At 48.4% G+C, this 12949-nt stretch overlaps 1 protein-coding gene across 1 annotated transcript; it reads left to right on the top strand.

Annotated features, from left to right (window-relative positions):
* Positions 1-1002: 1002 nt before the first annotated feature.
* Positions 1003-12413, top strand: thop1 (thimet oligopeptidase 1). The gene is made up of 14 exons (XM_061684601.1): positions 1003-1115; positions 2156-2362; positions 3841-3989; positions 4170-4277; positions 4368-4470; positions 4635-4792; positions 4921-5056; positions 5131-5273; positions 6177-6400; positions 7380-7581; positions 8876-9062; positions 9133-9261; positions 10868-11004; positions 12206-12413. The coding sequence occupies exons 1-14, from the start codon at positions 1103-1105 to the stop codon at positions 12365-12367; spliced, it is 2058 nt and encodes a 685-aa protein (XP_061540585.1). The 5' UTR covers positions 1003-1102; the 3' UTR covers positions 12368-12413.
* The last annotated feature ends 536 nt before the right edge of the window (positions 12414-12949 follow it).

The following is a 12949-nucleotide window of genomic DNA, read 5'->3' as shown; positions in this document are numbered from 1 at the left end:
TATCGAATGTAGTTTTTTTGTTGTTGAATCTGTTACAGATCATATAGTTGTATTATTCACATTTGTAAATTTGTAATAAGCATTTTTTAATAATAGCAATAATTAATGTGGCGGCACGGCGGCCGACTGGTCAGCGCATCTGCCTCACAGTTCTCGGGTACCGGGTTCAAATCCCGGCCCCGCCTGTGTGGCGTTTGCATGTTCTCCCCGTGCCTGGGTGGCTTTTCTCCGGGCGCTCCGCTTTCCTGCCACATCCCCAAAACATGCATTAATTGGAGACTCTAAATTGCCCGTAGGTGTGAATGTGAGTGCGAATGGTTGTTCGTCTATATGCGCCCTGCGATTGGCTGGCAACCGGTTGAGGGCGTACCCCGCCTCCTGCCCGATGACAGCCGGGATAGGCTCCGGCACGCCCGCGACCCGCGTGAGGAGAAGCGGCTCAGAAAATGGATGGATGGATGGATGGAGGAGACAATTAGAGCATCGGACATTTGAACTGAAACGTAGCCTGAGCAGTTAAATATTTTTGTTATACTGTCAATAATACCATTTAAATTGTCAAATCAGCAATGGTATCTATAATATTAAATAGTTTAAATTGATTTAAAAAATATAAATAGATAAAACAGGGGAAAGAAACAGAGTACACACACACACATAATTAGTTGATTATTCGCAATTGGCTGTATTATAAAAAGAAACGAATGATTTTGTTATTAAAACGAACTTTGTTACAATCTTAAATTACAACAACAAAACGTACAAGTTGTCTACAGTGTCTTGGAAATGTCCCTACTTTTCCGGTATATAAAATAAGATATAGCAAATAAGAGCATGCTTGATTTGTAATTTGAGTGAAACTGTAATGTGAGCGGTGGTAACCATGCTTAAGCGTAATAATTGCGTTGTCGAATAACAAGGTGACAGCGGTAAAGGCGTTAAATAAGGACACGAACACGCCTTTCCTCGACGTGTAGCCTTCGTTTGAAATCCACCACCGGATGCGCTCGCCGTCCTTTCCCCGGCGCGTCAACGAGAGCTTCTCGGTGCACAAAACGAGCGCGCGCAGCCGAGCGACTGAAAAAGACGGCAAAACGTCAAGATGAGCCCGGCAGGTGAGCCCCAAACTGACCCCCGATTTCTCTCACTTGCAACTCGTCCACTTTGCGTCTCTTTTGAGCGGCGGCACCCGTCCGAAGGTTGACGAGCGCGACCGCCGGTTAGCCTGCTAGCTAGCCAGCTAGCCGCTCGTGCTCGTGCTCTTGCTCGTGCTCTTGCTCGTGCTCGCTCCGTCCTACCAATGGCTGTATTTTGAATTTCATTGAATGCCTCAAATTGGCATCCGCCAATCAATCAATGCAAGAATCAAACGCGACCCCCGCGATTCAAATATTTCGTTTTCTTGCGCTACTATTGAAGCTCAAGTCAGCAAGTGCACATGGTCGCCGCTCATATCCAGAAGTGGATTTGGATGACCATGATGGCATTTCTTCAACTTCTTGCTGTCGATATCGTTTTCATTTACCAAAAACCTTTTCTATTGCGGCTCCAATTGACTCGTGAAAATGTTGTTGGCTTTTTGAACTCTTAGTTTGTTTCCCGCGTGATGCTGCTGTTCTTCTGGGGCTTTGCGTTTTCGGGCCGTTGTTTGGTTTGGGCCACGAGACGAATTCATAAATATGACGAAAAGATCTTGAAGTAGAGCGACACGTCACAACGTGGATGGATAAAGTGTTGAAGTTGGTTTTGTACTAGTATCTTTCTGGATCTGGATTTTTCAGTTCACTGACGAAGTGCAGTGCTTCCCAAACTTTTCAGAAAAACTTTTGGAGCTCCTTCGTGTGAAGTTTTATTCCTCAAAAGTACATTTCATATTTTTGAAAGCCACTATAACTTTGTGCACTGCTTGAACACTGACACTCTGCTTAAATATAGGAAAATGATTTTTTTTTTTTTAATGGGATTCAATTAAAACTACATACTGTACATACTCGGCAAATGTACATACAAGTATCGGACCGGCGACTTATGACGTGAAAGCCGATCGGCATAAAATGCTAATTAACGGCCGCTCACATCGGTGTAAAGTCCAATAAAAATGGGCGGACGTGTTTGATGGACGGCAGCGGCAATGTCGTCGGTTCCGCCGTTTCAGGTGAGGCGGCGTTGGGCGGCGACGGCGGCGCGTGTCCGGTCAACCGCCTGCGTTGGGACCCGAACGCCGAGCAGATCCGCGAGATGGCCGACCAGCTGATGGCCGACACCAAGAAGGTGTACGACGGCGTGGGCGCTCTGGACCCGAGCGCCGTCACCTTCCGCAACACCGTCAAGGCGCTGGCCGACGTGGAGGTGGACTACACCGGTGGGTGGCTGCGACCGATCGACGATCACATTCATCCGCGACTATTTTGTCATCTGTTCGCGACTTTGTTGTGCTTGAAATTGTCCAAATCTTCAGAATTGCAGCCTCTCAGCAGTCAAAGTTCTCCGACTTCTGTCATCCTCCGTGAAAGCAGACTGCGTATCTTTGTGTTACTTCGAAAGAAGACATTTGCAAACGTCTGCTTTTACTTTGGGAAACAGTCAACGTTTTTTGACGTGTTATGGACCAAAACCAGGAAGTGAATTAGGGCTGCAATTTACCATTCTTTTCCTAATTTACTGGTTGTTTTTGTTTTGATTTGCTTCGATTAATTGATGAATCTGCTAAAAAAACAACAACAAAACTTTTAATTTCCATCCCTTTATTCAAAACCAGATGATGATAAGGAGTTAATTGTCAATAAATCAATAATTTGTTGCACTTTGTGCAGTGGCGGGACCGGGGGCTCGGTGTTCATTTGGCGCTTGGCCGTGCAGCCGGAAACTTCTGAGCGCCGCGTCAATGTAAACGAGTCAAAGCCTCTTTTGTCCGCCATCGTTGAACCGCGCAGGAACGCAGAGTTGGCGTTTGCCGTGTAAAGATGGCCGACATCAGCGCTTTGGACAAAACCAACGAAATCGACAATTAAGCCCGTCTGGAATACGTCGCAACATTTTTCAATCTATACTGTATGTTGCAGCGCTTTACTGGTGGTCGGAGGTTTTCTTTTGAATCTTTTAAGACTCCAACACAAATGTCTTACACCGTAAGTGCTAGAAAATAAAGCAAAGAAATAATTTGTAAAAGAATAATAAATAAAACAAAAGTAGCCAAAAACAAAAAAACCCCCCCCCCCAAAAAACAAAAAAATAAATATTTTTAAAAAACACCGTTGTCCTTTACACTGTATACATAAGTACATATATGCAGTAGTATACAAATACAATGTTGTGGAAAAGTATTATTTTTGCATTGTTTCCGCACTTGAATGTTTAAGATCCTCAAACAAATGTAAATATCAGACGAAGAAAAAAAAAATGGAGAAAAGAGGCGATGCTATTTCACGGCGCTGTGTGCTGTGACGCACCGTTTATGGCGGCGACCGCGTCCGCCGTCGGCGGTGCCGCGCGTGCCAAATTGTCACCCGGCTTGACATATCGAGTGCGTTCGGAAATTCGATCCGACGACCCCGCTGTACTCTGCGAACGCGAGTGTCCCGAAAGCGTTGACCGGACGGCGAACGAGGTGTTCAAATTCTCCGGCGGCCCGCGACCCTGGCGCCTCGCTCGAACAGCTTCCGTGCCCGCGCCGCGGGGGAGCCGGACCGCGCTGGGAAAAACCGGACGATGCGTTACAACAACAGAGGGTGGCGGCGAGCGCTCGACGTGCCTTTCCCAGCGCAACGCGGCATATGGAAAGGATTTTTCCACAGGAATCGGGAAAACTAACAAGCGTACACGTGTTGGTGTGCGCTTCAGTGGAGCGGAACATGCTGGACTTCCCTCAGCACGTTTCTCCGTGCAAAGACGTGCGGACGGCCAGCACGGAAGCCGACAAGCGCTTGTCGGAGTTCGACGTGGAGATGAGCATGAGGGAGGACGTCTACCTGAGGGTCGTCGCCTTGCAGGTAGCGACGCATCGCCCACTCTCACGCGGGCCGACTTTAAATGCAGACCCCACTCCCCTGAGGCGGGACTTCCTGCTTTTTAGGACAGGACTTCGTTTGTGTTTTTCACAATGTGTTTTGGCCCTTTCCCCAGAGCTTTGATGGTGCGTGTGTGTGTGTGTGTATTTGTTGCATGTGCAGAAGCAAGTGGACTTGGGCAGCCTGCCGGCCGAGTCCCAACGCTACATGGAACGTCTCCTCAAGTTGGGCCAGAGGAACGGACTCCATCTTCCAAAAGACACGCAAGAGGTCTGACGCCATCTGAAGAAAGCGTTTTCATGTTTACGTCAACGTTTGTGATGTACTGTCACATGTTTGCATACGTGTGCGTGCGTGCAGGAGATCAAGAGCATCAAGAAGACATTGAGCAACTTGTGCATTGACTTCAACAAGAACTTGAACGAGGACACCACCAGTCTGACCTTCAGCAGGGAGGAACTCGGTGGGTGACGTCTTACGCGTGCTCACCCCTCGTCTTTCCGTCCCACCGACCGGCTTTTGTCAAAGATGCTTCTTCTTCCTCTCCTCCCCCTCCTCGTCTTCCTTTTTCTTCTCCTTCTGCTCCCCCTTCTTTTTCGTCTTTTTCCTCTGCTCCTACTCCTCCAGGCGGCCTACCAGAAGACTTTCTGAGTTCGCTGGACAAAGAAGGAGACAAACTGAAGGTGACCCTCAAGTATCCTCACTACTTTCCCACCATGAAGAAATGCTTTGTGCCAGAAACCAGAAGGAAGCTGGAGGAGGCCTTCAACTCGCGCTGCAAGGAGGTGACATCTCCTCACGACAAGTCTCCTCCTCCTTGTGCTTAATCTGTTTTTCCTTCTTTTCCTCCTTCTGCTGCCGCTGCTTCTTCTTCTTCGTCTCCTTCTGTGGCGCCTTTGTGACATTTGTGCAGGAGAACTCTGTGATCCTGAAGGAGATGGTGGAACTTCGAGCTCGGAAGAGTTTTCTGCTCGGCTTCAGGACCCACGCAGATTTCGTCCTCGAGATGAACATGGCCAAGTCTGCCAAGCAGGTGGCCGCTTTCCTGGGTGAGGACCAATCACACAACGTGATGTTCTCCTCCTCCTCCTCCTCCTCTTGAAGGTTTGTTATCTCTTCTCAGGGGAACTGTCCCGCAAGCTGAAACCTTTGGGGGACGCCGAGCGCTCGGTCATCCTCAAGCTGAAGGAGGAAGAGTGTGACAAGAGAGGTCTTCCCTTCAATGGGCAACTTTATGCCTGGGACACGCGTTACTTCATGACACAGGTAACACCTTCACGACCCACAGAAAACACGTCCCCCTGTAAGACCTTCACAAGGACCTCTAGGACTCCCTCAAGACCTTCATAACACCATGACAACCACCATAAGAGCTTCACAACCCCTTTTGAAAGACCTTCATAAATCATCACGAATCCTTTAGGACTTTACAAGCCACCTAAGATATGAACGACCACAGAAGACCCTCAAAGAGGCTTTCACAACCGCCATCTCCACAAGCCATGTAAAACACCTTCATGCCCACCATAACACCGCAACATACACCGAAAGGCCTTCACGAGGAATTTCAGCGTTTCCTTCAGACCTTCACAACCCACTGTACCACGGTGATGACCACCGTAAGCTAGGGCTGCGTGAAATTTCTGGAATCCGAAATTACGGAAGTTGCTGTTTTTTGAGGCGATTGCTCCTCGACATGATACTCTGATCTTGGCTGAACTTTCTTCTCTCGACACAACCCTCACTCATTGATCCATCGAGTGACGTATGGCTCCCGCTGGGTGCGTTCACTTATTTATAGGCATCTTAAGGAAGCCTTAACCACGCCTTTGGCCCCTGGTGGTTAGCTGACTGCCGGCTGAGAAAGTGCTTTATTAGTTATGCAGCAGTTGAATTTAAATGTGGTAGCCAAACTCGTGATCACGATTAAAATTGAGTGCAGCTCTAACGTAACACCGTGGCTACCACCGCAAGACCTTCACAAAGACTTTTACAACCTCCTTGAGACCTTGCACGACCACCGTAAGACCTTCGTGACTCCGCTAAGACCCTCGGGACCCCTGTAAGACATTCACAAGAATCTCCCAAACTTGCATAAGACCTCTAAGACTCCAAGAGTAAGTTGAGTTTACCCGGTGGTCCTCAAATATCTTTGTTTGGCGGCGTCAGGTGGAGGAGACCCAGTACGCAGTGGACCAGAACCTCCTGAAGGAGTACTTCCCCATTGATGTGGTGACCCAGGGTCTGCTGGACATCTACCAGGAGCTCTTGGGTCTAACCTTTGAGCTGCTGGAGGGAGCCCCCGTGTGGCACCCTGACGTCAAGGTGTACTCCGTGAAGGACCTCAGCCAGGGGCATGTGGTGGGACAGTTCTACCTGGACCTGTACCCCAGGTGAGCAGAGGACTCCCATGGCCCGGCGTGTGTGGTGTGTATGCATTGTTGCGTTTGTCACGCATAAATATATGGCCCAATAAGATGCAGATGGTTAGCGGTAGTAGCAATCTGATCTTTATTCAACACAGGCACTATTTATACATGCGCAAAAGATTTCTCTGAAATCACTCCCATTCTTGGAAGCATGTGGACAATCGAAACAATCAGGGTCAGGGGTTATTCCCTTAAAGGAAGCTCACTGTGAAAAGATCTTTTTTTTTTTTTGGGTTTGTTCTTTCTGTTATTAGTTCATTCTACCATATATCGAATAGAATTTATCTTTTTGTCATTGACACAGGTACAATGAAGAAGAAAAAAAAAAAGACGACATATATATATATATACATACACACACACATACATAGATATATATCCCCCTTCATGCGTCTCCTCTGTCCCAATGCAAGAACATGGCAATGGTTGCGTCTGATTAAATTCAGATCGGAATCAGAATCATCTTTATTTGCAAAGTGTGTCCAAAAAACGACACACAAGGAATTTGTCTCGGGTCGTTGGAGCCGCTCGAGTACGACAACAGACAATTGTCAATTGACAGAGAACACTTTGGAGACGGAAAGACATTGACAAAAAACAAAACAATTGTGCAAAAAGATGCAGAGTCCTCTAGCACTTCGAGCAGTTCAAATGACTAATATCGCAATAGTCCGGTGCAAAGGGCGCCGAGACTTTAAGGAGTGTATGCAATTTAAAGTGACTAGTAGTGCGATCGTCTGGGCCAATGTCGATTGTGCAAATGTTGCAGAGACTCCACAGTCAGTGTGCAAGTGGGGCAGATGCTACTCTGGCATGAGTGTCAGTATTGGTCGACGACGGATATGCAAATCGTGCAGCGTGGCGAGACCATCTATCATCACAGGGATTCTTGGTGTAGTGTGTAAGTGTTGCTCACGTGTGCGTGCGCCATTTGCCCCCTCAGGGAGGGAAAGTACGGACACGCCGCGTGTTTCGGCCTCCAGCCCGGTTGCCTCCTGTCCGACGGCCGTCGTCAGATGTCCGTGGCCGCCATGGTCGCCAATTTCAGCAAGGCTACGGCCGCCGCGCCGTCGCTGCTGCAACACGACGAGGTGGAGACGTACTTCCACGAGTTTGGACATGTCATGCATCAGCTCTGCGCACAGGTCAATGCTGCACCGCTTCCCCACACTTTACAACTACGCCGCGTAACTACACAACAATCAATACCACGCCGCACAACCGCAGCACATAATATCACACCACACGACTACAAGGTGGGGGAACTCAATGCGATCTACGTGATTAAAAGCATTGAAAAACAGAGTACAGAAAATGAAAGACGGCTTACTAAAGTTACTAAAAGAATGTTCAGCTTAGGAAAAAAATATTTTTTTAATGATTTGAAAATGCTCAGCCGTAAGCATGAGGAAAAAAGAAGAGTTCTTAACCTGGACTTAAAAACCGACACTCGGGGCTGATTGACGTATTCTATTTGTGTGCAGCATACCAGCTTAAATGCCGCTTCAGCATGTTTGCTTTGGACTCTGTGCCCCACTAGCTTGATTTGAGTCTGCAGATCTCAGAGCCCTACTGGCTTTCTATCCCATTAGCATTTGTTTCAGATATTCCTAAACCATTCAGTGATTTATAGACCAGTAGCAGAACCTTTTAACGTCTGTTCTTTAGCTGACTGGGAGCCAATGTAAAGACTTTAGAATTAGTATAATATGCTCAGATCTCTCTGTTGTAGTCAGAACCTGAGCTGCAACAGTTAATCCTCTTTTGGGAGAGTCCAGCCAGAAGACCATTACAATTGTCAAGTCTACTTGAGATAAAAGCATGGATGAGCTTCTCCTGGCCTGCTTGTTTTTCAGCCGGTACAAGGCCGTTTTAGGCTGAAATGTAATTGGGCTTGAAAAGGATGTATTTGAATTCTTATGCTTTAATAGCTTTATATCAGTGGCAAACATTTATCCTGATCATTTTTGGGAAAATAGATCATCGTAAAAAAAGGTTACCGTGCCAGGCTCGGTCCGAGAGGTCATATTAAATTTGGAGTTCAGCTTTCCTGCATTTTGACGTGGAGACCTTGACCATCCTAGTGCTCCTCCACTGGGCACCGCGTTTTGGCTTTTGGCTGGGCTCCGGGTTGTCTTGCTTTTCATGGTTTGAACATTGGAGATGGCCGCCACGGTGGCCAACTTCAGCGAGGCAAAAAGCAATAGCACGCGACGCTGCATAACAACAGCAGGATGTACAACACAATACCGCGTGACGCGTTGTACAAAGCCACACTACACAACACTAGAGCGCCGCAATAACGCCACATGGCAAAACTGTACAACAATACACGGCACTTGAGCACTACACTACGTGGCTCCCACCGCACTCCACGATGACATGCTGAACGTGATAAAACGCCACACGACATGCACTGAAATGTGTTTGCGCGTGTAGGCGGACTACGCCATGTTCAGCGGCACCCACGTGGAGCGAGACTTCGTGGAGGCTCCGTCTCAGATGTTGGAGAACTGGGTGTGGGAGAAGGAACCTCTGCGCAGAATGTCCAAACACTATCAGAGCCGGCAGCCCATCCCGGAACATCTCCTGGACAAACTCATCAAGTCTCGCCTCGCCAACACGGGTCAGACACGCACGCGCCCGCGCACGCCCGCCCGCCCGCGCACACGTGTGACGACATCACCTGTGCGCAGGACTCTTCAACCTGAGGCAGATCGTTCTGGCCGAGGTGGATCAGGCGCTGCACACCCGCAGCGGCCTGGACCCGGCTGACGAGTACGCGCGACTCTGCTGGGAAGTGCTCGGAATTCCCGCTTCTCCCGGTGAACATTTCAATTCAATCCCTGTTTGAATTCCGCCGGTGACCCGACGGACACGTTTTTCCACATACGAGGCCGTCCGCTTCGAGCTGTGGGTTAGCATCTCCGCTTAAAACAAAGACAAGTACACCTTGTCTCGTTTCAACGGCCACATAGCCTCCGCTGGCCTATTGCTAACGAACGGTTAGCATCGATAGCCGTGGTTTCGGAGATTTATACGCCCGGTATAGCTACACGTGTAGACGGGTAGAATCCATGTTTATGTTTTCTCCTCGGTGAGAAATGACAAATATTACAGCATCTTACTGAGTCTCTTCCAGGAGGAGTAGGAGAGGAAGTGCTATACTTCTTCGTTTGTGCTTGCGTGACTGAATTATACAGTACTGCCTCCCGGTGGTCAAGGCGGGCAGCACACTGAGCTCGATTGCGGCATTAAATCATGCTACGCAAACTGTTTTAATTCTTGTATTACTGTTAATATAAATTACAATGTTAGTTGCACGTGTACTCGATTAATCAAACCATTTTGATAATCCATCATTTGCAGCCATTGTTGAACTTCAACATTGCCCAAATCCTCCGATTTCAGCCTTTCAACAGTAAATATTCTCCGACTTCTGTAGTCTGTCATGAAAGCACAGATGGTCTTTTTGTTAAATCAAAATAAGACTTCGGCGAACTTGTGCTTTAATTTTGGAAAACAACGATCGACATTTTTGCCGTTTTTCTGACGGCTGTCGTGAACCAAACCAACTGAATCCTCATCAATGGATAGAAGAACATAGTAGTACGAAAATAACGGTCACGTGCAGCTGTCGAAAGAATAACGTGTCGAATAACCTGAAGCCGCCTCACAGGTGGATGTAAAACTAGTAGCCTTTTGAACTAGTAGACAAGACGTCTCTCTCCCTTTCACAAAGTTTCGTCTCATATTTGCGTTTGTTGAATCATTAAACAATACCAAATAAACACCAGTCATCGGCTAATAAACGGTAATTGGGGAAGAAGATTTTGCAATAAACTGATGAATATAAAAATACATTTTGCTGGCTTTATCAATTGCGTAGGACGCACGCGCACGTCGTCCCGTTTTTTGCCGCCCTGGGATGTTTGTCGTCGACCGTGAAACGAGTTTCGTGATTGGCTGGCCTTAGCGTTGCATTTAAAGGCAAGCGTGAAAATATTGTGGATTTTGAGGCATTAATATCTTGAAAGTCTCTGCTGCCGCCCAATCCCGTGATTAATAGCGAAGAAGAAGAATCCCTTTTGATTGTCATGAACATGCATGCATGCACACGAAATGTGTTCTCTGCATTTTACCCATCCCAGTGAACACACACACGTACACGCGTTAGTGGAACCCGCCGAAGCGCCCGGGGAGCAATTCGAGGTATCGGCGTCTCGCTCGAGGACACCACGGCCGTGAGTCCGGGGGATGTGGGCGGGCGGGCCGGTCGGGGTCTTGAACCTAGGTCCCCCACGGTGGCGGGAGGCGACGATCTTAACCGTCGGGCCACGGCCGAAGGTCCCTCGCATCCCGAAAAACCGTCACGAGATGAGATCTGTTTTTGTCAGCCGGTCGCGTGACACGCATGCGGTACGTCCTCAGGCACCAACATGCCGGCGACGTTCGGCCATTTGTCAGACGGCTACGACGCGCAGTACTACGGCTACCTGTGGAGTGAGGTGTTCTCCATGGACATGTTCTACGCTCGCTTCAAACGGGAAGGAATCATGAACCCCGAGGTCAGTGGCACGCACGCACAACTCTCAACTCAACTTTATTTATAGCGCACAAAGTGCTCTCCGTGTAAACCTCAATTAAAACAAATGAATAGAAATGTGAGAAAAACACTTGACAACAGTGCAGAGTCTCATGCGCAGTTAAACGCAAAAGGAAAAAAAAAAAGGGTTTTAAGAAGAGAGGCAACGGCAACGGAAAAAGCTGGAGCCTCCGTCGAGTCCTCGGTACCTGCGGGGGGCGCCGGCGGGCGGGCTCGGAGTAAGACAAAGAAAAGAATCTTCAAATGGACGAAATAAAATGCAAGTACAGGCCCGACCGGCATTTACCAATAGTTTGCATTCATGAAGCCCGTTTTCCTCAAAAATGGGATTCAATCAATGATTTTTATTCATTTGATCTATTTTGGAATCATTGCTCATAATTGGTTGATTGATTGAATTATTTCAGTGTATTAACAAGGTTTTGTTGATTTTTAATGAACAATTGCTGAATGAAATTGATGTAGCTTAATTCCCCAAAAAGTGAAAAAGATATGACGTTTTGTTTTTCTTCATCGCTATTTACTTTTTATTCGTTGTGGTGAATTGACTTACTGGAAATAAAAGAAAGAACCCGATGTGGTTTTCTTATTGGAATCGATTCTTCGGAGCTCCTCTCCCGACGAGCCGGCCCACGTGTCCGTTTCCAAGATCCCGCGTCGTCTCCTCGGAGCTTTCTGGCTTCCGAACGCGGACGCCGCCGCGTGAATGCGAATTAGTAGGAATAAAATGTAGTGCGGTCCGATCGTGGCTCAGCGAAGCAGGCTAGTGTGTTGCCTCGACTGCATGCCTGAATGATGTTTTGCGATTTCATTCAACCGCCCGCAAGTAAGTAAATACGGTAAATGAGAATCGGATCTTATTCCGAATATATTCCAAAACGCTGCAATTTAAAGTGCGCCGAAATGTTCAGTCGGCGCGTTCGCTTGTCATCGAACCACGGGACGTCGAAACTCGCCGCTCGCTCGAACACCGGGATCGTCGGGGGCTCGTCTTCCGGACCCCGACGATCCCGGCGTTCGAGTTCGGGGGGAGTCGAGACACGACTCGGGTTTCGAGCGAGACCGCCGCCCGCACGCATCCGGACAAAAACATGCACGAACACACGGCGCGCACACAAAGCGGCGGCGGCGCGTGCTTTCTGAAAGCGGCGCTTTGCGTGCAGGTGGGTCTCGACTACAGGAAGCGCATCCTGGGTCCCGGCGGCTCGGCGGACGCGTCGGACATGTTGAGGAAATTCCTCGGGCGTGAACCCAAACAAGAAGCTTTCCTTATCAGCAAAGGCCTCGCCCTGGACCCGGAGCCCGCGACGCCCTGCCCGTGCTGAGCAAAACGCGCTCGCCAACAACTACAAATAAAAGTCCGTCGCAGCACTTCCTGTGTGTGTGTGCGCGCGTGTGTATGTTGTCTTTTTTCTAAATGGGAGTTTTCTGTTGAGTTTGGCGACGAGCTCCAGCGGGCGCGGCCCGTTGATAAACAGCGTGCGCCGCTTTCATCCGCTTTTCTGAGCCGCTTCTGCTCACGCGGGTCGCGGGCGTGCCGGAGCCTATCCCAGCAGGAGGCGGGGTACACCCTGAACTGGTCGCCGGCCAATCGCAGGGCGCGCATAAACAAACAACCGTTGGCACACACGTTCACACCTACGGGCAATTTAGTCGTCAATCAATTTACCGCGCATGTTTTGGGAGGTGGGAGGAAACCGGAGTCCCCGGAGAAAAGCCACGCAGGCACGGGGTTTATACTCTTTAGAATTGTATTTGTACTCCTTACCATTCAGTTTTACTTTTGGTTATTTTTCCTCTCTCTTTATAAATATACTCAAGGTTTTTCCTTTTTCATCATGTTACCATTTAGTTTCTTCCAAACCAATTAGTGTTACCTTTGACTCTCTGGACTTTTACTAAGAAGG

The sequence above is a fragment of the Phycodurus eques genome, chromosome 8, assembly GCF_024500275.1.
Source record: "Phycodurus eques isolate BA_2022a chromosome 8, UOR_Pequ_1.1, whole genome shotgun sequence".
NCBI classification, from domain to species: domain Eukaryota; kingdom Metazoa; phylum Chordata; class Actinopteri; order Syngnathiformes; family Syngnathidae; genus Phycodurus; species Phycodurus eques.
The sequence above is the reverse complement of the archived record's forward strand: the minus strand, read 5'-3'. Positions and strand labels throughout refer to the sequence as shown.

Bases quoted from the DNA above. Each gene is read 5' to 3' on its own strand.
- thop1 (XM_061684601.1), top strand. The intron at 4,793-4,920 runs GTGACATCTCCT...ACATTTGTGCAG, and splicing joins TCAACTCGCGCTGCAAGGAG to GAGAACTCTGTGATCCTGAA. The intron at 9,262-10,867 runs GTGAACATTTCA...GTACGTCCTCAG, and splicing joins CGGAATTCCCGCTTCTCCCG to GCACCAACATGCCGGCGACG.